We start from the raw sequence: 27,996 nt of genomic DNA on the forward strand, positions 1-27,996 counted from the left end.
CATTAGGAGGCACATACCACAAACATAATAAATGAAGCCTTACAAAAACCCCTCCCTGCCCACTTTCCCCTCAAATAAAAATATAAAATAAATCTCCTCAGAAGGAAGCGGTTTGTTCTTGAAGCAGGATGAAAAAAAGGCATTCCATTTAAAATTCAGATTTTAAAAAACCCTTAAGCTTCATTTCATGTGAATGAACAGCACTCCAACAAAAGCAACAAATATTAAACGTTACACACCTATTTACACTGAGTGTACAAAACATTAGGAACACCCGCTCTTTCCATGACAGACTGACCAGGTGAATTCAGGTGAAAGCTATGATCCCTTATTGATGTCACTTGTTAAATCCACTTCAATCGGTGTAGATGAAGGGAAGGAGACAGGTCAAAGAAGGATTTTAAAGCCTTGAGACAATTGATACATTAATTTAGTATGTGTGCCATTCAGAGAGTGAATGGGCAAAACAAGATATTTAAGTGCCTTTGAATGGGGTATGGTTGTACTGCAACGCTGCTGGGTTTTTCATGCTCAACAGAATTGAGGCTGTTCTGATGGCAAAAGGGGTGCAACTCAATATTAGGAAGGTGTTCCTAATGTTTTGTACACTCAGTGTATACTATATATCATATATACATGGGTTTATAAATAAGTTGATCTCTCTCCACACTCTCAAATCAGTGCCTGCTGATGTCTCCCGCTGTAGTCTTTCAGGTAGCCATGTGACAGCTCTCCATGTGTCAGCCACACCACTATGGCTCTGTTGAGCGCTGTTCACAGTTCACACACACCTCAAGGGGTATCCTCCAGTATAGTCCACAGGGGAAAACAACCTTTACACTCTCTCTGAAGCTGTTCTTCAGTGCTGTCCATCCCTTGTTTGAGTTCTTGAATGAAGTCCACAGATATATACCATCAACAACTTCATTCCTGGCATGTATACATTCAGTGTCTCTTACCGTCTTGTTCTTGTTTTATTTTACATGTTGTAATATGAGAGGGCTCATAGTTGTTTTCAATGCTTAGAGTGGAGATTAATATGTGCAATTGAGGACAGTATTACACAAGTCCTTGCCCTCCTCCTCACCCTCCTATGTCTCCTTCTGGATGGTGCATGGAGGGATGTTGATGTTTGTAGATGCTTCTTCTCATAGCAGGTGTGATGGCACTGTGTTAGATTCATCTGGGAATCTGTAATAATAATCACTATTGAGTTCAATGTGGCAATGAAATCAGACATGGAAACAAACAGTGCAATATCCTATTGACAATAAGGGACCCTGAACTCTATAACAAGTAAATGCAAGGCTACTTTAAACCCAAGAGGCCCCATGTATCTGTCTATATTGCGCTCAAACACTCTGTCACATGTTGAGCAGGACGTCAGCTACAATTGGTAATAATGGGCAGTGGAATACATTAGATAGAGGGAGGAGACCAGCTAACTGCCCTCTCTCCTCTCTGAGCACTGCAAGGCTGTTTGATCTGCAGCAATCAGCAGAGGTTACTTGAATAATGCATAAGGACAAACTGTGGTCTGACAATGGCCGCTGTGCATTGTTTTAAGACCATGCGAGTCTCTGACCACTATACTATAATGTAATCCTCAAACAGATCAATTGCCCACACAATTCATAGTTTCTCTAATTATTAAAAAAAATATTTTGATTGTATGATATGTACAACCATATGACATTTCCATCACTGGGGTGCTGCATGATTAAGATAAAGAGATTAAGATCACTTCCAACCCCTCCGAAAGACACATACATACACTACCTGTCAAAAGTTTTAGAACACCTACTCATTCAAGGGTTTTTCTTTATTTTTACTATTTTCTACATTGTAGAATAATAGTGAAGACATCAAAACTATGAAATAACACATATGGAATCATGTAGTAATCAAAAAAGTGTTAAACAAATCAAAATATATTTTATATTTGAGATTCTTCAAATAGCCACCCTTTGCCTTGATGACAACTTTGCACACTCTTGGCATTCTCTCAACGAGCTTCACCTGGAACAGTCTTGAAGGAGTTCCCACATATGCTGAGCACTTGTTGGCTGCTTTTCCTTCACTCTGCGGTCCGACTCATCCCAAACCATCTCAATTTGGTTGAGGTCGGGGGATTGTGGAGGCCAGGTCATCTGATGCAGCACTCCATCACTCTCCTTCAAATAGCCTTTACACAGCCTGGAGGTGTGTTGGGTCATTGTCCTGTTGAAAAACAAATGATTGTCCCACAAAGCCCAAACCAGATGGGATGGCATATCACTGCAGAATGCTGTGGTAGCCATGCTGGTTAAGTGTGCCTTGAATTCGAAATAAATCACAGACAGTGTCACCAGGAAAGCACCCCCACACTATAACACCTCCGCGTCTCACAAAGACACTGCGGTTGGAACCAAAAATCTCAAATTTGGACTCCAGACCAAAGGACAGATTTCCACCGGTCTAATGTCCATTGCCCATGTTTCTTGGCCCAAGCAAGTCTCTTCTTCTTATTGGTGTCCTTTAGTAGTGGTTTCTTTGCAGCAATTCGACCATGAAGGCCTGATTCACACAGTCCCCTCTGAACAGTTGATGTTGAGATGTGTCTGTGACTTGAACTCTGTGAAGCATTTATTTGGGCTGCAATTTCTGAGGCTGGTAACTGATGAACTTATCCTCTGCAGCAGAGGTAACTCTGGGTCTTTCATTCCTGTGGCGGTCCTCATGAGAGCCAGGTTCATCATAGCGCTTCATGGTTTTTGCGACTGCACTTGAAGAAACTTTCAAAGTTCTTGAAATGTTCCGTATTGACTGACCTTCATGTCTTAAAGTAATGACGGACTGTTGTTTCTCTTTGCTTATTTGAGCTGTTCTTGCCATAATATGGACTTGGTCTTTTACCAAATAGGGCTATCTTCTGTATACCCCCCTACCTTGTCACATCACAACTGATTGGCTCAAACGCATTAAGAAGGAAAGAAATTCCACAAATTAACTTTTAAGAAGGCACACCTGTTAATTGAAATGCATTCCAGGTGACTACCTCATGAAGCTGGTTGAGAGAATGCCAAGAGTGTGCAAAGCTGTCATCAAGGCAAAGGGTGGCTATTTGAAGAATCTCAAATATAACATTTTTTGATTTGTTTAACACTTTTGTGGTTACTACATGATTCCATATGTGTTATTTCATAGTTTTGATGTCTTCACTATCATTCTACAATGTAGAAAATAGTAAAAATAAAGAAAAACCCTTGAATGAGTAGGTGTTCTAAAACGTTTGACCGGTAGTGTACGTATTCATACATATACAGGTTTTCACTGCTCTACTCACCAAACACTTTATGCCCTATACCAGCCCATCGTACAGTGACAGTGCCTGCACAATGGAGGGGTCTGCCTTGGAACCCTCCTGAAACTCCTGCAGGGTCAACTTGCCATCAGCATTCTGGAATAGGAACACAGGAGAAGAGACAGTGCAATGGAACTGCAGCTGTATCGCAGATCAGGCTACTTTTACTCTATCTTACCAGCAGGGGGCAAAAGTGTCTCTCAAACAAATCCTGAGTAATGTACCAGAGCCTGTTCTAAACGGCTTGGCTGATCTAGTTCAGTACACTTGGATGGTCAGCTATCTTCCCTCCGCCCATATAAATGACTGAGCACTGCTGCTGTGCTCTGAAGCCAATCCTATCGGCTTATTCTGGCACCGGGTATGGAACTGACACACACGCCCAAGCAGGCTCATCTTTCACTAAGCCGAGGACGAGGAGGGCCTGAGTGAGCTGACTGGGCATTAGCACTGGGCTGTGGTGGTGAGGGGGTAACTTTGGTGTTTATAGACCGCAGGCAGTGTTAGTGACACTGGGATGGCTCTGGCTAAGAGGCTAAACTACACGCCCCGCCTCACTGCACTACAGCACAGGGACAACAGTAAGAACACAATCCACATTCAGTCTTTTCTGTTGATTTTGCTAGGCAGTGCATTACAATAGTACTGCCACTTACTTGAAAAACAAAGTGATCTATAAGATGTACAACAAAATGCAAAATAGCTACCAACATACCAAAAGTCAACACATAGTTACATAATGATATCATAACCCATGGTGGTGGTTTTGGGTTACTACAGTGTTTTATTTGTGGAATAGAGATATACCTTGTCCATCATGGCAAAAATACGGTCCACTCTCTTCTCAGGTGTATTCTCTTCTTCTGGTAACTCTACAGTGTTCCCCTGGAACACAAAGGCAAACATACTGTCAATATACATGTCAATGTAAAACACTGTATGTGAATGCTACCATTACCCTTTGACATTGGAACATTTTAGTATTGTATAACTTACCACCATCAGATATATGGCATCTACGATGTTTAACATCTCGTCTCGTGTGATGTAGCCATCGTTATCAAGATCATACAATTTGAAAGCCCCTGTAAAGACAGCAAAAGAACAAATGGTGAATGGCCAGTATTGACTGTCAATAAAGTTGTTTTGAGATTGTGCAGATGGGGTGGATGAGTGTATGCAGCCTTTATGTTTTACTAATGTATTGTATGCTTGTAAATCAGATTGAAAATGAGTGGCTGTGTGTGGGGGAGTGGAGTGGGATGAGGGTTTTGAGATGGAATGAACCCCTGCATAGTCAGAGCCATTTTCCCCAAATATCCAAACCCAGGGCTCACACAGTAGGCAACACCATTTAAGTTAATGCACTACCATGCCTAACTATCTCTTATTTGTAGTCTTCTGTGAGCCTGTCAAGCTCTTTGTTTTGTTCACGCATAACAATAGGATCACAAAGAGCCAGGTCCTGTCACTGAAGTGTCAAAGTGCATCAGGGGGTCACTGCCTAATGTGAAGGGGTCATCTCTCCTTACATCTGAGCTTCTCGTCCAGCGTCCCCCGAGAAGTCACCGACAGGGCCTGGATGAACTCCGAGAACTCTATGCGTCCATCCTATTCAATGACAGAGAGAGAGGGGGGGGAGACAGATAGACAGGCAGAGATAGAGAGAGAGAAAGAGAGAGAGAGGGGTGGGAGACAGGCAGCGAGAGAAAGATAGAGAGAGAGAGAGAAAGAGAGAGAGGGGGGATAATAGAGATAGAGAGAGAGGCAGAGAGCGAGAGAGAGACAATGAATATCTTCTTTCACACTAACACCCCAAAACACTTTGTTTGGTCTACTGCTGAAAAGTGGGACAGACTTGTGCTCCGTGTCTGCTGCTATTTCTGCACTGCACCTGGCTCTCCCCCGAGGCTAAAGCATGTCATCGCTGGTCATTAGCGAGTTGGATGCATGCTGTACGATATTTTGAAAGTTATTACACACTCATAGAACCATTGTATATTAGAGCCAAATACATTTCACAGCTTTCACATCGATTATACATCTGAAATGGACATCACCGGTTTCTCCCTCTGTCCTACAGGGTAAAAGCATTCTCCAGACAGTTTTATTTCGCTCCAGCTTTCTTGGATTCCCTCACAGCATCCTGCCACAGCACTCAGAAGAATTTCCAATTACCTTCCAAAAATTGGGGGCAAATCGGTGGTCTGCAGCTTACTGCTGCGAGGGTTCACTTTGTGCAGTACATGGAAATGTCTGCCAATAAGAGATAGTGGTCAAGTCCAAAATGGAATCATAAAGCAGCACTAACAAAGAGACTGGCTGCAAATTCAGCTCTCTTGATGGTTCTGAAATCAAAGCTCATTCAGCTCTACCAGACTTGCACTAATGTATTCTTTAATAGTGCATAGTATTTTGCTATTCATTCTCTAAAGCAGAATATCTGTGACAAGAGCTGCTCCTAGTAAAGCCTGAAAATTGACACCTTGGATAGGATAGTAACCCTGAGATGAAGTCACTCACTGCTCCTATTCAGAGAGTCTGACCCCACTATTAAGACCAATGTGTTCTCTAACTACAGGGTGCCTAGCACAAATGAAGCCCATTAATAAACAGCAGAACCAGTGTGTGTGTGATTTCCATGGCACAAAGCCCATTACCCACAGGCTATGGCTGCCAGGGGTCATCGGCCAGCCTGGAAGGGCTGTTCTTAACAACACATAGTCCAATTCTCTTTCATTTTCAGGCACCTGTGCTTTGTCAACCTGTCTCACCTCTGATTGGCCCCACAGAAGGTACTCCTTTCAGTGCTCGGATTCCACCTCTAATTAGAGACCATTACACTGCACTACCAGTACCATGACCAGACACTACCAGTACCATGACCAGACACTACCAGTACCATGACCAGGCACTACCAGTACCATGACCAGACACTACCAGTACCATGACCAGACACTACCAGTACCATGACCAGACACTACCAGTAACATGACCAGACACTACCAGTACCATGACCAGACACTACCAGTACCATGACCAGGCACTACCAGTACCATGACCAGACACTACCAGTACCATGACCAGACACTACCAGTACCATGACCAGACACTACCAGTACCATGACCAGACACTACCAGTACCATGACCAGAGACAGCATCCTTGGAACTATATGTTAGCATTTGCTTCCTAACATTGCAGTGACTTTGAAATGCTAATTAAAATCACAGAAAAAGCACATGTACTTGTGGAGGAACAAATGAAGGAATCAACAATCAAAAACCTTGTTTTCATCAAAGACGTTGAAGACAAAAGAAGCAAACTTGGTGGGGTCACCAAAAGGGAAGAACTGCTTGTAGATCTTCTGAAAGCCCACAGCATCCAGCTGACCACTTGGACAGTCCTTTATAAAGCCTTTGTACCTGCAGGAGATGATGATGATGATGATGAGAGGGGAAGGAAAAGAGAACACAAGAGAAGGTTAACAGGATAAGGATACAATTAGCCTGTTGAATATAATATGAAATTATGTTCAATGCTTCAGAAGCAGCTCTTCACAGGCAACCAGCATTTATCTAGTTTAAAACAGCATGCTGTATCAAAAGGTTAGACCCAAAGCTATTTGTCTTGCTAGCAGATAAGATAATGTATCTAATCCAATAGAATAGGCAGAGGGAGTTTACTTCAAATTACTTTCTTCTCTACTTTTGCTAATGTGCATAAATGATAGATCAATCTGTGAGCTTCTAGACTCTGGTGATGATACATCCAGAATGACATAACATTACAGTTAAATACAGAACCATGTTTCATATGCAATTTCCCAGTCAATCAAAGGTAGATAGTCTCGTTGTACAACTCAATAAAGAAACAGTGTTATCAGAGTCGAATAACAAGCCTTTAATGGGTCTGTACAGAGGCAGGGAGGGAGAAGGAGAAGGAGAGGGAGAGTCAAAGAATGAATCAGAGATTAGTATGCTAGTTTAAGGAGATGATAAGTGTAGATTTCTCTCTCCATCTCTTTCTCTGGTTAAGGCATGAGGGTACTTATCAGTCCATATGACTGTGCATCCATATGGCGTCTGAACCAATGTTAGACAGTGATGTTCAGAGGTGGACAGCTCTTCTGTGAGTTCCCATAACTTCCCATGTCTCTGTGTGATTCACCACAGACACAGACTGGTCCTGATGAGGATCTGCTGTAATGAAGGCCAGACTGAGAGTCATGGAGGATGAAGCCCAGGACAGATCCTGGGCTACATTCAGTCCTTCCGTTGGCTCCTTACTCTGAAACTCATACTTTTAATCTGCCCAACAGATAAAACACACTCCTCCATGGCCTGGAATAGGACAGACAGACACAGGGAATCACTGAACATAGGCTGAGAAAAGTTTGAAGAGAAGACCATAATCCTCCCATTTGCATATCCAGATGTGGAGATATGCAGAGAAATTAAAACCCAATGAAGAACAATGAGGAATCAAGTCTAATTGCCGTTCAGTGGGCAGGCAATACAAAGCACATCGTAATCCCAAGATGACCCATTTCAAGTGAGATAGATTTAGTCTGACTCATTTGTGAAATTTCCATTGTCTCTGTAAAAAGTAAATATTTTCAGTAGATTCATTGGGGAACTTATGCAAAAACACAGTTCATGCAAAAACTCACAGCCCTCTAGATTTAATCAGTTGGTTAGTAGTCATTGACTACTAATTGGACATTAAGCAGGATGATCCCTATCTAACTAAACAAAATGTGACGCAGCTCTCTCTAGTTTGATGTGGCCCTGGCTAACTCAGTAGCATATGTAGAGTTCTGCATGGACACATACAGTATAGCGTAGTGTAACGGATGCCATGCTGCCTGCTTAGCGAGTACCGCTTCCTCCTGATTTGGCTCATACCGAGGCTCGAACCCAGGACCTCTGCTTTGTTTCTTACCAGTCGGCGCAACCGAAAAGCTATCTATTCAGTGACGCAAGTGGGGACACTTCAGGCTCAGGAATGAGCTTCGCACATCCCCATGTGATATATTCACCCCCCAAACTTACTCCACAGCGACCCCAGCGTTGAGCTGAGTGCAACTGGAGATCCAAATATCACAGCACCATGTGTAACGGACGTCACGTTACCAGCTTAACTAGTACCGCTTCCTCCTGATTCGGTTCATACCGAGGTTCAAACACATGGGACCTCTGCTTTGCTAGCCGACGTGACCGCCCTCCCGAAGCGTCTTACCAGTCGGCGCCACCAGAAAGCTAGCTATTCAGCGGCGCAAGTGGGGACATTTCAGGCTGAGGACTGAGTTTCACACATCCCCATGTGGTACACTTTCTCCCAGGCCTTTCAGTATAATTGTACTCATTCACATAGAGATAGCCTACACCAGTAGACCAGTGCAATTATGTCACAGTTAGCGAGCCAACATGGGGATATACATGACTGGCAGCTTTCTACCAACACACTGTCATCTGTCATCATGGTGGATGGCTATAAACAGTGTTGTGGACAAGGATATTTAGCTATTTTCCCTTGTTGTTGTCCAGTTGGCAGGGATACTTGGCTCTGTGCCTCTGTTATTGATTGCAGGTGAGCACTAAGCATACTAATGACATTTCCCCATGAATAGTTTAGCATATCATCAATATGGAGGAGACATTTAATGTACAGCACTGGCATTTATCTAACTCTTCCATGTCTGTCGGTGGCTCCTCCACTAATTACACACCATCTGGCATTTCCCCTGTTTAAACTGTCTCTCATCCTTCACACTCAACCATGGTGACTGCGGCTGATCTTCAAGTGGGGAGTCATGCAAAGTTTACGTAAAATAATGGATGGGAGGGAGGGTGACTTAGCTGGCTGCAGTGCACAGCCAAGGGCTTATTCTGCCCCAGTGCACCCAGGCAGCCCCTGAGACTGGTCAGCTCTGTAGCCCCGTGCTGGAGAAGCCAGCCAAGCGTTGTCTTTCTGCTGCTGCTGCGTGTGGACGGGGATGTGGATGGGCCCTTGCTCACTGGCCCTACTAGAGAGGGCAGTGCATCAACACACTGACTGGCTGGCTCATGAGGCACTGACTCCTCTCTCTATCTTACAGCCAGGATCAGGTTGACACAAAGCCAAGGCCAATGAAATAGCGTTAAAGACCTGGCATGTGAGATGGATAGGGAAAGGCAGCATTGGCACGTGATATAGGTTACTGTAAATCATCATTTATTGTTTATGCTAGATCTAGCCTGGGGTAAGATGTATTCAACTCTTTTCTACCACTCATTTACTACAAGAATAAAAACAGAAGCATTTGCAGTGTTGAATAAGGACCAAGTAGGACTCAGGCAGCTACATCATCATTTTGCTTTGAGATTAGTTGGCTGTGTTTTATAGCATTACATGGCAGAGGACATGACCCAATTCCCTGTGTGCTTCAAATTGCAAAAAACTGTGAGGGGGAAAGCCATGCATGCAAAGACAAAGAGTACCTATAAATACTCACATCCTCAACAATAGCACCAATCCTTGACTCTGTAGGAAAAAGTCATTCTATTTTCAGAACTCATCTGTCTCCAAGGCAATGTGTGAAAAAATAACTTTAGCCTCAAATGCAGTAGTGCTATGCAATCTATTAGTGATGGGGGCAAAAAATCAATACAATTACATATATTGCAATTTATAGTTGGATGATTTTATATCGATATTTGACTCCAAGTATTGATTGAAAAAATATATAAATATATACACTACCGTTCAAAAGTTTGGGGTCACTTAGAAATGTCCTTGTTTTCGAAAGAAAAGCATTTTTTTTGTCCATTAAAATAACTTCAAATTTATCAGAAATACAGTGTAGACATTGTTCATGTTGTAATGGCTATTGTAGCTGGAAGGCTGATTTTTAATGGAATATCTACATGGGCGTACAGAGGCCCATTATCAGCAACCATCAGTCCTGTGTTCCAATGGCACGTTGTGTTTGCTAATCCAAGTTTATCATTTTAAAAGGCTAATTGATCATTAGAAAACCCTTTTGCAATTATGTTAGCACAGCTGAAAACTGTTGTGCTGATTAAAGAAGCAATAAAACTGGCCTTCTTGAGACTAGTTGAGTATCTGGAGCATCAGCAATTGTGGGTTCGATTACAGGCTCAAAATGGCCAGAAACAAATAACTTTCTTCTGAAACTCGTCAGTCTATTCTTGTTCTGAGAAATGAAGGCTATTCCATGCGAGAAATTGCCAAGAAACTGAAGATCTCGTACAACACTGTGTACTACTCCCTTCACAGAACAGCGCAAACTGGCTCTAACCAGAATAGAAAGAGGAGTGGGAGGCCCCAGTGCACAACTGAGCAAGAGGACAAATACATTAGAGTGTCTAGTTTGAGAAACAGGCGCCTCACAGGTCCTCAACTGGCAGCTTCATTAAATAGTACCTGCAAAACACCCGTCTCAACGTCAACAGTGAAGAGGCGACTCCGGGATGCTGACCTTCTAGGCAGAGTTGCAAAGAAAAAGCCATATCTCAGACTGCCCATCTTAATCTTTTATTTTTATTGGCCAGTCTGAGATATGGCTTTTTCTTTGCAACTCTGTGCAAAGCTGTCATCAAGGCAAAGGGTGGCTATTTGAAGAATCTCAAATATAACATACATTTTTATTTGTTTAACACTTTTTTGGTTACTACATGATTCCATATGTGTTATTTCATAGTTTTGATGTATTCACTATTATTATTCTACAATGTAGAAAATAGTACAAATAAAGAAAAACCCTTGAATGTTCTAAAACTTTTGACCGGTAGTGTATAAATATATATATTTTTTCTATCATCTTATTTTGTTATTTTATATACTGTATTTTGCATGAGAGCCAGAGATAATTACAGACACCTGTGATATTACGAAGTACCCAAAAGGGCCACTAGATGTCTTGTGATAAATTACATAAAATCCTTGAAGGTTACTACAATTGTGGTAGTTAACTGATAAACTTCTAAAGTTTCCAGCAATATACCCTCCCTTTCCAACCCTAATCATGATAATACCGTATCGTGAGGTCCCTGGCAATTCCCAGCCCTACAATCTAGCCTATTTCAATACTTTATCCATGGATTTCACGTTAGAAGCAATATCCGTGCGTCACAGAACTATCAAATTGAGGATTTAATCAGAGGGCTATATAACGTTAGACGTGCTCCCTGCACTCTGTAGAAAGGTCTTAATAACCAGAGCAGAGTTGGAGCATCAGTCAGACATGAGTAAACAACTCTTGACACAGTATGGCTGCTGCTCAGGAAGCTCCAGCCCAGCCAGCTCCCAGCCAGCTCACCCCTCAGTTACAGTGTACCTGCTCTCCAGAGTCAGACCTGAGTCAGACTGAGCCTGCAGGCTTCAGCCAGCCTTTAGATGGGACCCACTCAGCAAGGCATATGGCCCCTGGAGCACCTGACATTAACACCAGAACACCTGCCAAATTTAGTAAACAGCACATGTTGCAGGTGAATCTGTCACTCACCCACATTTGCAGGTACAGTTCTAAGAGTCTAATTGAGCACTAGACCCAATGCAGACTAGAACTATTTGACTTTTTGGGAGAAGAGAGGGGTAGAAAAGGGTAGAGCAGGAAAGGGAGAGGGTCATTGAAAATCATATGTACTTACCACTGTTGCACCTCTTTCTCTGTAACTGTAAGAAAAAAGGAGAATTTTTAGTAAGAGAGAATAAAGTTATGTACCATGTCTCAGACCATTTAGATGACTTGGAAAAATCCATTGCCAGTTGAAAATCACAGATTCCCATCAAATAAAATAAAATAAAATGTTATTGGCCACATGCACCGAATACAACAGGTGCAGACATTACAGTGAAATGCTTACTTACAGCCCTTAACCAACAGTGCATTTATTTTAAATAAAAAAAGTAGAATAAAACAACAAAAAAGTGTTGAGAAAAAAAGAGCAGAAGTAAAATAAAATAACAGTAGGGAGGCTATATATACAGGGGGGTACCGGTGCAGAGTCAATGTGCGGGGGCACCGGCTAGTTGAGGTAGTTGAAGTAATATGTACATGTGGGTAGAGTTAAAGTGACTATGCATAAATAATTAACAGAGTAGCAGCAGCGTAAAAAGATGGGGTGGAGGGGCAGTGCAAATAGTCCGGGTAGCCATGATTAGCTGTTCAGGAGTCTTATGGCTTGGGGGTAGAAGCTGTTGAGAAGTCTTTTGGACCTAGACTTGGCACTCCGGTACCGCTTGCCGTGCGGTAGCAGAGAGAACAGTCTATGACTAGGGTGGCTGGAGTATTTGACAATTTTGAGGGCCTTCCTCTGACACCGCCTGGTATAGAGGTCCTGGATGGCAGGAAGCTTGGCCCCAGTGATGTACTGGGCCGTACGCACTACCCTCTGTAGTGCCTTGCGGTCGGAGGCCAAGCAGTTGCCATACCAGGCGGTGATGCAACCAGTCAGGATGCTCTCGATGGTGCAGCTGTATAATTCTTTGAGGATCTGAGGACCCATTCCAAATCTTTTCAGTCTCCTGAGGGGGAATAGGCTTTGTCGTGCCCTCTTCACGACTGTCTTGGTGTGTTTGGACCATGATAGTTCGTTGGTGATGTGGACACCAAGGAACTTGAAGCTCTCAACCTGTTCCACATGACCGCATAGGTTGGACTGTCACACAAAAAAAGTATAATTATGATTGCACTGACCACTTTGGGGTTTCTAATCATCAATTTGCACCCACCCTGAGGAATAATGTGTAATTGAATTCAGTACTTTTGTTGTTTAATATGTAGCCTAATTATTTTTGTTGTTTAATGTATAATTGAATTCAGTACTTTTGTTGTTTAATGTGTAATTTAATTCAGTACTTTTGTTGTTTAATGTGTAATTTAATTCAGTACTTTTGTTGTTTAATATGTAATTTAATTCAGTACTTTTGTTATTTAATGTGTAATGGAATTCAGTCATTTTGTTGTTTACAAACTGAATGATTCATCACCCCTGAAGCTATGGAATTCACTAATCTGCTGCATTGCTCTCAAGGACTTCCACATTATTATTATTTCAAAGGTCAACTTAGAAGATTCATGGACAGATGGAGAGAGGGAGAGAGAGAGACAGAGATACAGAGAGAGGTTAGCAGGAGGAAAGTGAGTGGCTTGGGGATCGAGACGTGTTATCATGCCCACAATCTGCGTTAGTATCAACCACTCTCTCGTGGTTCTCCCTCCTCCCTCCATCCTCCAAAGTAACCAAAGCAATTTTCACCATCTGAATTAAATGGGGCATACTCTCTAAAACAAGGGCGGAAAAATCAATGACTGTGTAGTTTAACCTGGTGGTCCTGTGAGGGCGTTCTGAACGTACAGTCGTGGTCAAAAGTTTTGAGAATGACAAAAATATTAATTTTCACAAAGCCTGCTGCCTCAGTTTTTATGATGGCAATTTGCATATACTCCAGAATGTCATGAAGAGTGATCAGATGAATTGCAATTAATTGCAAAGTCCCTCTTTGCCATGAAAATGAACTTAATCCCCCCAAAAAACATTTCAACTGCATTTCAGCCCTGCCACAAAAGGACCAGCTGACATCATGTCAGTGATTCTCTCGTTAACACAGGTGAGAGTGTTGATGAGGACAAGGCTGGAGATCACTCTGTCATGCTGATTGAGTTAGAATAACAGACTGGACGCATTAAAGGGAGGGTGGTGCTTGAAATCATTGTTCTTCCTCTGTTAACCATGGTTACCTGCAAGGAAACACGTGCCGTCATCATTGCTTTGCACAAAAAGGGCTTCACAGGCAAGGATATTGCTGCTAGTAAGATTGCACCTAAATCAACCATTTATCGGATCATCAAGAACTTTAAGGAGAGAGGTTCAATTGTTGTGAAGAAGGCTTCAGGGCGCCCAAGAAAGTCCAGCAAGCGCCAGGACCGTCTCCTAAAGTTGATTCAGCTGCGGGATCGGGGCACCACCAGTGCAGAGCTTTCTCAGGAATGGCAGCAGGCAGGTGTGATTGCATCTGCACGCACAGTGAGGCGAAGACATTTGGAGGATGGCCTGGTGTCAAGAAGGGCAGCGAGGAAGCCATTTCTCTCCAGGAAAAACATCAGGGACAGACTGATATTCTGCAAAAGGTACAGGGATTGGACTGCTGAGGACTGTGGTAAAGTCATTTTCTCTGATGAATCCTATTTCCGATTGTTTGGGGCATTCGGGAAAAAAGCTTGTCCGGAGAAGACAAGGTGAGCGCTACCATCAGTCATGTGTCATGCCAACAGTAAAGCATCCTGAGACCATTCATGTGTTGGGTTGCTTCTCAGCCAAGGGAGTGGGCTCACTCACAATTTTGCCTAAGAACACAGCCATGAATAAAGAATGGTACCAACACATCCTCAGAGAGAAACTTCTCCCAACCATCCAAGAACAGTTTGGTGACGAACAATGCCTTTTCCAGCATGATGGAGCACCTTGCCATAAGGCAAAAGTGATAACTAAGTGGCTCGGGGAACAAAACATCAACATTTTGGGTCCATGGCCAGGAAACTCCCCAGACCTTAATCCCATTGAGAACGTGTGGTCAATCCTCGAGAGGCGGGTGGACAAACAAAGACCCACAAATTCTGACAAACTCCAAGCATTGATTATGCAAAAATGGGCTGCCATCAGTCAGGATGTGGCCCAGAAGTTAATTGACAGCATGCCAGGGTGGATTGCAGAGGTCTTGAAAAATAAGGGTTAACACTGCAAATATTGACTCTTTGTATAAACTTAATGTAATTGTCAATAAAAGCCTTTGACACTTATGGAATGCTTGTAATTATACTTCAGTATACCATAGTAACATCGGACAAAAACATCTAAAAACACTGAAGCAGCAAACTTTGTGAAGACCAATACTTTTGTCATTCTCAAAACTTTTGACCACGACTGTACACTGCTCATAGCCTCAGGACAGACAGGGGGCATTCTCTATACCGACAGGATGCTTCTTAATAAGGCACCACAAACAACACAATTAACTAGATGTTCATGGGCTAGATGTTGCTGTTCCCACTGCCACAGGTCACATTGACACATGGATATGGTGGTGCTGTACTGTTGCCTTGGTAATGAGTGTTCTAATGTTGTATTCACCATAACCTTAGTTAGATAAAAAAGCTAATATATAGAATCCTTCAAGACCTTATCCAGTCTTTGGAGGGAATAATTCATGGGTTTGAATAGTCACAACTATCATATTACCTGAACCTTACACAGTGAGGGCTCTATTTTAACAAAGCTAACGCAATGGTAAATCTAAGCGCTGGAAGTAGTGCTATAGGTCTGGGGGTGGGTGAGAAATATTGTTTATATTTTCACAGCCTTTATTATCAGCGCAATAACTGGCGGTAGCGCGAAATGGCTGGGTTTTGAGAGAGAACATACTAGGCTCCCGTGAATTGTATTGTATGTGTGAGGTAGGTTCTCAATAAGCAAAATATACACTACATAACTAAAAGTATGCGGACACCTGCTAGTCCAACAACTCATTCCAAAATCATGGGCATTAATATGGAGTTGGTCCCCCCTTTGCTGCTATAACAGCCTCCACTCTTCTGGGAAGGCTTTCCAAAAGATGTTGGAACATTGCTGCGGGGACTGCAAGCACAGAATCGTCTAGAATGTCATTGTATGCTATAGCGTTAAGATTTCCCTTCACTGGAACTAAGGGGCCTAGCCCGAACCATGAAAAACAGCCCTAGACCATTATTCCTCCTCCACCAAACTTTACAGTTGGCATTATGCATTCGGGCAGGTAGCATTCTCCTGGCATCCGCCAAACCCAGATTCTTCCGTCGGACTGCCAGATGGTGAAGCGTGATTCATCACTCCAGAGAGCGCATTTCCACTGGTCCAGAGTCCAATGGTGGCGAGCTTTACATCACTCCAGCTTGGCATTGCGCATGGTGATCTTAGGCTTGTGTGCGGCTGCTTGGGCATGGAAACCCATTTCATTAATCTCCCAACGAACAGTTCTTGTGCTGATGTTGCTTCCAGAGGCAGTTTAGAACTCGGTAGTGAGTGTTGCAATCAAGGAAGGACGATTTTCTACTATTTTTCCACTTCACGGCTGAGCCGTTGTTGCTCCTAGACGTTTCCACTTCACAATAACAGCACTTACAGTTGACCGGGGCAGCTCTAGCAGGGCAGAAATTTGATGAACTGACTTGTTGAAAAGGTGGCATCCTATCATGGTACCACGTTGAAAGTCACTGAGCTCTTCAGTAAGGCCATTCTACTGCCAATGTTTGTTTATGGAGATTGCATGGCTGTGTGCTCAATTTTATACACCTGTCAGCAATGGGAGTGGCTGAAATAGCCGAATCGACAAATTTGAAGGTGTGTCCACATACTTTTGGCCATGTAGTGTATATATTGTATAATGACGAAGCTGTAAAACATCATCCTAAATATAAAACATTAATTTACCATCAACATGAAATATCCTTTATATTTATTTTACTATATGAATATGTCTTTGTTGTAAATGTTTTTGCACCAAACTGGTGGCAGTTGTGGAAAAAGTCAATAGAAGAGTTGCAGAGTTAATTGAAAATAATGCCATTGTTGATTTGATGCTTTTTTCATTAATTAGGCTATTTTCTCTTTAACCATATGGTCTATCCACTAGAAACTCATGGACAATATGGACACAGATATAAAAAATGAATACTATATATGAATACATTTTTCAAAGTTATTAAAGTATAAATTATACATTTTGTATATATAGTGTAGCGTACGCCTGCCGTTTATACTGAATTATAGGACAGAATAATTTAAATACGTTTGGAGGAGCGCGTCTTTGGTAACCAGATGAGAAGCGCTCTTTGGAAATGGGGATGGATACCAGCTGAATGGAGTATGCACTGCAGGTAGGCATATGTTAATTGTGAATACTGCAAAAGTCTCATGAGTAGACAACCAATTAGAAACCTTTTATGGATCTAGGCTACTTCGTGAATGCATGGCCAGGATAGGAAAGACCCCAGACGCATTGCTGTTGAACCAGCTTTCGTTATAGAAGGGTAAGGGTAGCCTACTAAGGACTTTGTTACAGGAAAATAACTTAAAAGTTTCTAAATACAAGTGTCACCCAATTAGCTCATCTCTCGTTCCATGATGGGCATATAGCCTACAGTACATGGAAGTATTTTTTTATCCTCATCCAAAATAATAACAGGAGCTGGCTAAAATAATGTAAAGCCTACATAGATAAAAAGGGGATGTCCCCTTACTGTTTTGCTCTTGATCTTTTAATAAAGCTTTGGTGATTAAGATATATTACAAAGCGGTCTCGAGCCAAATCCTTTATCGATAGTCTTGACTACTTGGCGAATGCATTGTGCAGGACAAAAAAGCAGCCTTCATTGTGAGGAGGGTTTTTAAGGACACACCTCAGATATTGCTACCCCTCCAACCTCAGCGCAAGCTCATATAAGACAAATCAATTACCAGTCCTGGCGCTAGGGTTTGAAAATTGCAGGTCGAAATTGCAATAGAGCCCTAAATGTGCAAAGGTCATGTCCAGGAATACCTGTAACTTTCAAGTATATACAGTGGGGGAAAAAAGTATTTAGTCAGCCACCAATTGTGCAAGTTCTCCCACTTAAAAAGATGAGAGAGGCCTGTCATTTTCATCATAGGTACACGTCAACTATGACAGACAAATTGAGAAAAAAAAATCCAGAAAATCACATTGCAGGATTTTTAATGAATTTATTTGCAAGTTATGGTGGAAAATAAGTATTTGGTCACCTACAAACAAGCAAGATTTCTGGCTCTCACAGACCAGTAACTTCTTCTTTAAGAGGCTCCTCTGTCCTCCACTCGTTACCTGTATTAATGGCACCTGTTTGAACTTGTTATCTGAATCTGCAATAGGTAAGCAGCTTGGTTTGAAGAAATCAACTGTGGGAGCAATTATTAGGAAATGGAAGACATACAAGACCACTGATAATCTCCCTCGATCTGGGGCTCCACGCAAGATCTCACCCCGTGGGGTCAAAATGATCACAAGAACGGTGAGCAAAAATCCCAGAACCACACGGGGGGACCTAGTGAATGACCTGCAGAGAGCTGGGACCAAAGTAACAAAGCCTACCATCAGTAACACACTACGCCGCCAGGGACTCAAATCCTGCAGTGCCAGACGTGTCCCCCTGCTTAAGCCAGTACATGTCCAGGCCCATCTGAAGTATGCTAGAGTGCATTTGGATGATCCAGAAGAGGATTGGGAGAATGTCATATGGTCAGATGAAACCAAAATAGAACTTTTTGGTAAAAACTCAACTCGTCGTGTTTGGAGGAAAAGAATGCTGAGTTGCATCCAAAGAACACCATACCTACTGTGAAGCATGGGGGTGGAAACATCATGCTTTGGGGCTGTTTTTCTGCAAAGGGACCAGGACGACTGATCCGTGTAAAGGAAAGAATGAATGGGGCCATGTATCGTGAGATTTTGAGTGAAAACCTCCTTCCATCAGCAAGGGCATTGAAGATGAAACGTGGCTGGGTCTTTCAGCATGACAATGATCCCAAACACACCGCCCGGGCAACGAAGGAGTGGCTTCGTAAGAAGCATTTCAAGGTCCTGGAGTGGCCTAGCCAGTCTCCAGATCTCAACCCCATAGAAAATCTTTGGAGGGAGTTGAAAGTCTGTGTTGCCCAGCGACAGCCCCAAAACATCACTGCTCTAGAGGAGATCTGCATGGAGGAATGGGCCAAAATACCAGCAACAGTGTGTGAAAACCTTGTGAAGACTTACAGAAAACGTTTGACCTGTGTCATTGCCAACAAAGGGTATATAACAAAGTATTGAGAAACTTTTGTTATTGACCAAATACTTATTTTCCACCATAATTTGCAAATAAATTCATTAAAATCCTACAATGTGATTTTCTGGATTTCTTTTTCTCATTTTGTCTGTCATAGTTGACGTGTACCTATGATGAAAATTACAGGCCTCTCTCATCTTTTTAAGTGGGAGAACTTGCACAATTGGTGGCTGACTAAATACTTTTTTTCCCCACTGTAGCTCATGTCAGTGACTGTCTGAATGTGAGTTCCCAATGGAAAGGGAGAGGGATGATGAATAAATGAGAGTAGGTGTCTACCTTTCCTCCTACACGCTCAATCAAATATCCTTTTGGAAAAGAATGCCTAATTTTAAAGGCCAAAATATAAACTCTTTATTTTCCTCTTTCATTAACAGCAACCTAGACAGTGCCATTTCAATGCTAAGCAGTTAAAATAAAAACATTTTATTAGCTTCTCACTGTATGTGCAGAAAATGGTAGGCTATTTATACAGTGCCTGTTGCAGTGTTGTTTTCATGGGCTCTTTTCTTGATAACAAGGTAGTTAATTTAGGTAGATAAGTGACGTTGACAATGTTAGCAGTGTTTTGTCAATTTGAGACAGACATTCCTGACTGTAATACTCTATTAAAGCCTACATCAGTGAAGCTGGGCTATAGCCTAGGCCTGTGTGTGCCAGGCTTTCAGAAATAAGTGTGTCTCCAGTGTAAAAGAACAGGAAATGAGTCTGAGCAGAGTGCAGAGATTAAGAAAGCATTTATTTTGGGAGGAATTTGGAGAGCCTTCAACCAGCATGAGAGAAAATCATCATTAATTCTAACATCCAGACACTGTCTATGAGTCAGTGCTGCATCATTGTGTCCATTACAGAAAGAATGGCCACATCCTGATACTAGTGAGAAACACGATAAACAATAGATTGAAGACTCTATATTTAGAACAAGACATAACCTAGGTCTAGACCTTGTTCAGTGTTCTATATTATGTAGTAGCTGGTCTGCTCTCAAAAAGAGATTCAAGGTTAGTATTTAATATCTATTTACTTCATGTGTATTGTATTGTATATTTGAGATGCATTATTGATGTGTGTGTCTGTTCCAGGAGCGCACATACGAATGCACCTGTCGCTCGTTACCCTGAACAAGCCCACAATAAAGAAGCATACCTTCAGAGGAGAAGCTGATGACACTGACGAAGGCCGATATTTTTGTCTATCTACCATGAAATAAATACTAAAAAGAAACCTTGAATGTTTTTGTTGTTGTTGTGAGGACCAGGTATGTAATAGAATTTTGGAATTCTATTACATTTTGGTCAACGCACCTGTTCTGAGAGCAGTGGTCACAAGAACTTCCATATTATGTAGTGACAGCTTACAGGAATATTGCAAGCAAGGTAAAAAATGAAAGTGATATCATGGTCGCAGCCACAAGCCAGGCTATTCTTTCTCTCCAACAGACTGGTTACAATATTGTTATTATTTCATCAAGTATGGTGACTGACTGGTGCATTTAGTATAAGTGCAGTGTAGAGACATGTTCATCCCTGCTTCACTATGCCTTGCTCAGTGCTTCACAGACAATCGTCATGTGACACATTTAGAAATGACAGAGTCAATCTTACGACTGTCAGGCAAGCCAAGCTACCATTACATTGGCCTCAAAAGTAAATGGCGTCAAATAAAATCAAGTTTTATTACGTAACTCAGTCAAAGGCAATGGGCAGTAATATAATCAGCCTATGAGGAGGGAGGAAAGCAGTGAGGCCAGGGCTAGCAGCTCAGCTCCCTTGCCCTGCAGGGCCTGCTCACACACATCCAGCTTGCACTCTGTCAGTATCAACCTCTGAGCTGAGTCTGACAGCTAACAAAAACACCTATTACATCCTCAAGTCACATGATATCAGACCAGTCATTTGGGAAACCATTTAGCTTGTTCGGTTTTAGGTACAGTAAGCTAAACTGTGGCCCTCTACATTAAAATATGGGTATACTATGTCTTTAGCCATAAAATGCTATATAAAATGCTTGTTATAGTGGCAAATTGCAATAGCTAATAGTGACAGAAGGCAAGCACAGGACATCTCTCTGCTTTCTGTCCTGCACAACCAAACCTGTAAGACTGGTATCATTATAGATAGGCTAATACTTTGAAGTGTCAAAAGAGAATGTCTCAAACTTGGCATTGGATCAAACTGATGTTGGCAATAAGAGTACAAAAGTTGCATATGAGATTTAATTGACTGGCTGTCAAAGTACCTTGGATGCAAAATAAAAAATCAGCAGAACTGCATCCCTAAATTTCGCTAATGCACAGACGGTGCTCATCCTCTAAATTGGGTGTGTGCCTTGGACAGGATGGGAGGGTAAGGCAGCTTCTTTTAATCTTTTATTATGGCACTGAAAGCAGGCCTACAACTTCCTGAGCTCAAAATTGATCACTGAAAACAACTTCCTATGGGAAAGGAAGAAAGTGCCTGCCCATCTTCCGAAAACATCTGAAACCCTACTTCTTCAATGAGTATATTAAATAATCCCACAGCACACACCCCCAGCTCACCCTGACCCCCCCAAAAAATGTTTTAGTTACTTCCCCCCCCCCTTCCTAGCCTGACATTGCTGATAGCTACTTTATTGAAGAAAAATGTACTTATTATGACTGTGATATGTGGTTGTCCCTAGCTATCTTAAGATGAATGCACTAACTGTAAGTCGCTCTGGATAAGAGTGTCTGCGAAATGACTCAAATGTATGTAAATGCTATAAGTCAGAGGAAGGATATTTAAGCTTCTCAACAGGATAGGGAGAAGAGGAACCAGAAAGAGGAGGGAAGGAGACAGAATGAGGAGAGAAATGATAAGGGGTCTAAGTTAGACAAGAGCGGGGTAAGGGAGTGGGCATGCTGGGAGAAAAGGCTGGGTGCCCCTCTGAGCAAAGCTAAGCAGATAAGATCCTAATTATACTAGTTCATTCCCTGCTCAAAGAGGGCAATCAGGGGATGTAGAGAGCGAGAGAGAGAGAGAGAGAGAGAGAGAGAGAGAGAGAGAGAGAGAGAGAGAGAGAGAGAGAGAGAGAGAGAATTAGAAGAGGGAGAAAACAGGAAAGAGAGCTGGCTAAAGGACAGCAGCAAACAGCACATCCCAGCACGAAGCCCAATCTTCCTCACCACTGCAATTTCCTTTCACAGCAGCCTTCCCTGGTTGTGGTGCGGTGAAGCCCACCGTGTGAAAAACACTGTCATTAGGCAGCCATTGGCTGTCAACTCCCACCCAACACCTGGCATGCTATGCTACAGACTAGCCATCCACTAGACTAGATACTGTGAGGGCAACACATTTGAACAGTTAGTTAAACTCTAGTCTGTTAAGTACTAAACAACAAAATATAATTGTTTTTATGCACAATGGATGGCTTGGATTATATGGCTATGAATGTGGATGCATGAATTCTGTGATTAGAGAGTTTAGGCCTAATTAACATAATTCGATTCTTGTTATTTCTGCAAATGCCTCCAGTCCACTTTGCTTACAAAGGTTAAGTGATGTATTGCCAACAATGAAAATATTGTTATTTTGCCTGCATCTTAAAGACCTTTCAAAACACTTCGCCTAAATGTGCATACTTATGGAAATGTATGAAGGCTCCAGCAAGCCCATATTTGCTATCTTTGGCAAAACACCAGTGTGATTGCTGATCCAAAGTCTTAACCCCCATCAGCATTTTCATAGATCTCTCCTTCCCAGTGGAGTGTTCCAAAGATGCTGATTAGGACCATTTCCAGACCTAAACCAATCACAATTTGTGACACCATATAAGTATTTATGCAAAAATATGAAGGCTATATCCACCGAGGAGCTAACATTTAATTTGTGCTGTTGTTTCTGAGGATTAAGAGAAACAGAGGCGTAGATGTCTTACACAGGCTACATGCAAACCAGTTCATATGAGGCACATATTTAGTACTATTTTTATTCACTGTTGCTCATCATAAAACTATTATAGATCTGTCTTGGGTCACTGCTATTAGAGTGCTGTTATGGGTATTAGCCTAAATAGGATTAGTTATTGCATGTTACAATGATTTGTGATCCCCACATAACATATTAGCATTTTCTACAATCCATGTCTGATCTGTCCAGTTGAAAAGAGAGAACAGAAAAAAGCGAGAAGGCTACTCACAGTAGGTCTTCCTGGTCAGTTCTTCCACCACCTCCTGCTTGAGCTTGCTGTTTGACTTGCCCATGGTCTGCACCTTTCTCCTTACTGCCTTGGATTACTCCTCCACGCCTCCTCCAGCTCCACCTTGACACACACTGACTGAACACCCCTCTCAGTCCAGTCCTCGCTGGTCAAACAGATGCAAATATGGGCCAGTTGAGGAAAGCAATACAATTATACCACTGAAACAGTCAACTCTGGAAGAGGATCGAACTCAATCCACCCATATCAGGCTTGTGTTCAGTGCAGTCCACTCTGGATGTGTCAAGACTTCAGCCCTCCAGGGCAGCCACTCCAACCCAAGGGGCTAAGGACTGAATAATGGGAGACTGCTGACTATCTGAGTCTGAGTGTTCGCCTCTCCTTTCTTTAGAATGTTCAGTGGGCGAGAGTGGCGTTGTGATGCGTTGCTACCTTCGTCCTTGGTTACAGGAGTCACCCAGTGTTTGGGTTTTGTGTACGCTCACTCCCTCACATTCTGCTCACTGTTCCTCTCACCCCTCCTTTTCCTCCTTTCTCTCTCTCCCACCCTTTTTTCCCACCACTGTCTCTGTGGTTTCGGGTAACTTACAAGATAATCCTCCCTCTTGATAGCTGAGATAAGGGGGTGGGTAAACTAAAATACAATGAACAGGGTTCAGCCTCAAATGCACTCCCTTTTCAATTACACCCCCAGCTTGAACTCAGATCCCAGCAGGGCATCCTTCAGACACAGCAGCAGAAAATACAAAGTCAAAAGGTCTCTGTGACTTAAAACTGTCATTTAAAATGCAAAATACCGAAATGAGAGAGAAAATGGAAATGTCCCAGTTCTTTGAATCAACGACTAAGGCGGTTTTCCCAGTGTGTTCCCAGCCTGAGGAATTTACAGAGTGACAGTTCACTTTTCTCCTCCATTCTGACTCATAATTTTCCCTACTGCCTGGCCTCACGGTGGCACAGGGTAGCCTAATGATTTCAGCCTCTCACAGCGGACAGGAGATGGATAATGGAATGTATCTGTATCAAAGGCCTGAGGTGGCATTCATTGATGCTTAACCTCAGCAGCTGGCTGAGCCTCAGTACAGGACAGGACACTACGGCACCTTATCTCAGTAAGTAATAGGATCTATGCCTATGTGTTTGTTCCGTTCCTGGCCAGGACTGTCTTCTCCATGCTTGTAACTGTGGTGGTGGTAATCATCCTTGTGTTTGCTCAGCTCTGTGGTCCCAGTTAACCCAGACACTGTGAAAACAAACAGCAGTTTGAAGGTCAGGGCAGTGCCAGGAGGGCCAGACTACTGTGAACATCAGCTCTCCTTAATCCCTGGGATCTCACCCACTCCACACCAATGACAGGAGCACTCGTCTGTGTCAAATGCTGAGCACTTGTTCTCCTCAAGCACTCACTGTTGCCGAGTTTCCACTGAGGATTTACCCCGGTGTTTTACCCAAAAGACTCTTCTGTTTCCATTTACGTGGACTGGCACCCGCGTATCACTGGGGCATGGCTACGACAGAACTGCCCTGTTTTTGGGCCAAGACCAGGTCCTGGGTACTTTTCAGCCTGCATTTACAGTTGAAGTCGGAAGTTTACAACGACCTTAGCCAAATACATTTAAACTCAGTTTTTCACAATTCCTGACATTTAATCCTAGCAAAAATTCCCTGTCTTAGGTCAGTTAGGATCACCACTTTATTTTAAGAATGTGAAATGTCAGAATAATAGTAGAGAGAATTATTTATTTCAGCTTTTATTTATTTCATCACATTCCCAGTGGGTCAGAAGTGTACATACACTCAATTAGTATTTGGTAGCATTGCCTTTAAATTGTTTAACTTGGGTCAAACATTTTGGGTAGCCTTCCACACTCTTCCCACAATAGGTTGGGTGAATTTTGGCCCATTCCCCCTGACAGAGCTGGTGTAACTGAGTCAGGTTTGTAGGCCTCCTTGCTCGCACACGCTTTTTCAGTTCTGCCCACAAATTTTCTTTAGGATTGAGGTCAGGGCTTTGTGACGGCCACTCCAATACCTTGACTTTGTTGTCCTTAAGCCATTTTGCCACAACTTTGGTAGTATGCTTGGGGTCATTGTCCATTTGGAAGACCCATTTGCGACCAAGCTTTAACTTCCTGACTGATGTCTTGAGATGTTGCTTCAATATATCCATATAATTTTCCTTCCTCATGATGCCATCTATTTTGTGAAGTGCACCAGTCCCTCCTGCAGCAAAGCACCCCCACAGCATGATGTTGCCACCCCCGTGCTTCACGGTTGGGATGGTGTTCTTCGGCTTGCAAGCATACCCCTTTTTCCTCCAAACATAATGATGGTCATTATGGTCAAACAGTTCTATTTTTGTTTCATCAGACCAGAGGACATTTCTCCAAAAAGTACGATCTTTGTCCCAATGTGCAGTTCAAAACCGTAGTCTGGCTGTTTTATGGCGGTTTTGGAGCAGTGGCTTCTTCCTTGCTGAGCGGCCTTTCAGGTTATGTCGATATAGGACTCGTTTTACTGTGGATATAGATACTTTTGTACCTGTTTCCTCCAGCATCTTCACAATGTCCTTTGCTGTTGTTCTGGGATTGATTTGCACTTTTTGCACCAAAGTACGTTCATCTCTAGGAGACAGAACACGTCTCCTTCCTGAGCGGTATGACGGCTGCGTGGTCCCATGGTGTTTATACTTGCGTACTATTGTTTGTACAGATGAACGTGGTACCTTCAGGCGTTTGGAAATAGCTCCCAAGGATGAACCAGACTTGTGGAGGTCTACAATCTTATTTCTGAGATCTTGGCTGATTTCTTTTGATTTTCCCATGATGTCAAGCAAAGAGGCACTGAGTTTGAAGGTAGGCCTTGAAATACATCCACAGGTACACCTCCAATTGACTCAAATGATGTCAATTAGCCTATCAGAAGCTTATAAAGCCATGACATCATTTTCTGGAATTTTCCAAGCTGTTTAAAGGCACAGTCAACTTAGTGTATGTAAACTTCTGACCCACTGGAATTGTGATACAGTGAATTATAAGTGAAATAAAATTGTTGGAAAAATTACTTGTGTCATGCAAAGTAGATGTCCTAACCGACTTGCCAAAACTATAGTTTGTTAACAATAAATTTGTGGAGTGGTTGAAAAACGAGTTTTAATGACTCCAACCTAAGTGTATGTAAACTTCTGACTTCAACTGTACATAACACTGGCTAACTGTGAACTTTAACACCTTCTCACAAAGCAACTGTTTTGAATGATGAAGAGGTTGTTGATTCTGCTCACCCCAAGTCTTAAAGTCCTACTCTAGTCTGCTTTTCATCTAATGTATCACCGGATTTACTTAAAAGGCACATATCAATACGTGGTCGACGTATCTTTCGTCCTCTATTGTTCCTGCAAGCAAGGGGGGAGGCTGATGACATCACATCAGACCAACTAATTGAATGGCCTATTCCTTGAAGTTTGGAGTTGTGTCTAAAAAACACTATTTTGTGTAAAACATTTTTTTTACCCTTAAGTACATTAATTTATACTTGGGCTACTGGGCGGCAGGTAGCTTAGTGGGTAAGAGTGTTGTGCCAGTAACCGAAAGGTCGCTGGTTCTAATCCCCGAGCTGACTAGGTGAAAAATCTGTCGATGTGCTCTTAACCAAAGCACTTAACCCTAATTGCTCTGGATAAGAGTGTCTGCTAAAAATAAAATACTGTTTTCAACAGGAAAAGTTCAAAAATAGCTGGGGTGTGTCTTTAACCAATTACACCAAGGCTCACATTAACATAAATCACTGGTGACCCACTGGTGTGGGGATACATTTAAACGGAAAAGCAGCAAAGACTAAGAGCAACTTGCTTGACTTTCACTGGGGTGAGACATGCCCTGCTCCTGTATGCAGCCCTCACAATACAGGGCTGCTCTTGCAAATACTACATAAATTGGATCAATAATACCCTCCTGTAGGTCATTCAATGTAGCATGTAAGTTATCCAAAAACAATCAATTCTGCAAGGTTAAAATAAAATAAAACCTCAATTAGATATAATTGTACTCCTCGTTGAACAAACCTCATGCATTTTGGTTTGAATTTACTACAATATTTCCACTATACGTAGGCTGGGTGATGTTTCTTACAACAAAATAACTTAATAACAAATCAATAAGGAAAGAGAAGGCCAAAATCTGTGAAACTTTTATTGGGCTCTGTGCATTATTTAACTTTCCTTTCCAGGTGGTGCAAAAGTACCGGTTGCAGAGACGGTTCCAGCACTATTGCTTAGCAACACAGTTTACAAATACGGCGACCGTGAAGGAAAGCTGAGCCACTGAGCTCTTCGCTTTGTACCGGTCATTCGGTTACTTCTCAAGCGACTTTCACCGTCCAAGCTATGACAAATATTACCCTTGTAACAGACATGACAGCTTTCTTTTGAAACACTCACCTTCATTTTCAGGCTGGCATTCGGAACTGACTACTGTAAATGGACGAATTATCCTCTTTCCCGCGAGGCTTCTGTACAAGAGCGCGCGTTTCCTGCCGCTCGCTCGCATAGGCATCAGCTCGATTCAGAACATCGCAGTCCGAACCACAGGGCACAA

General features: G+C 42.4%; 1 protein-coding gene across 1 annotated transcript; it reads right to left on the reverse strand.

The window, feature by feature from the left end:
• Positions 1-559: 559 nt before the first annotated feature.
• Positions 560-27,936, reverse strand: LOC121584785 (neuronal calcium sensor 1-like). Its single transcript, XM_041900897.2, has 9 exons — positions 27,840-27,936; positions 23,381-24,644; positions 11,997-12,021; positions 6,629-6,767; positions 4,876-4,954; positions 4,340-4,428; positions 4,151-4,228; positions 3,326-3,439; positions 560-1,191 (listed from the first exon to the last, which is right to left on the reverse strand). The coding sequence occupies exons 2-8, from the start codon at positions 23,442-23,444 to the stop codon at positions 3,341-3,343; spliced, it is 573 nt and encodes a 190-aa protein (XP_041756831.1). The 5' UTR covers positions 23,445-24,644; positions 27,840-27,936; the 3' UTR covers positions 560-1,191; positions 3,326-3,340.
• Positions 27,937-27,996: the final 60 nt, after the last annotated feature.

This window comes from Coregonus clupeaformis, chromosome 16 (genome assembly GCF_020615455.1).
Source record: "Coregonus clupeaformis isolate EN_2021a chromosome 16, ASM2061545v1, whole genome shotgun sequence".
Taxonomy (NCBI): domain Eukaryota; kingdom Metazoa; phylum Chordata; class Actinopteri; order Salmoniformes; family Salmonidae; genus Coregonus; species Coregonus clupeaformis.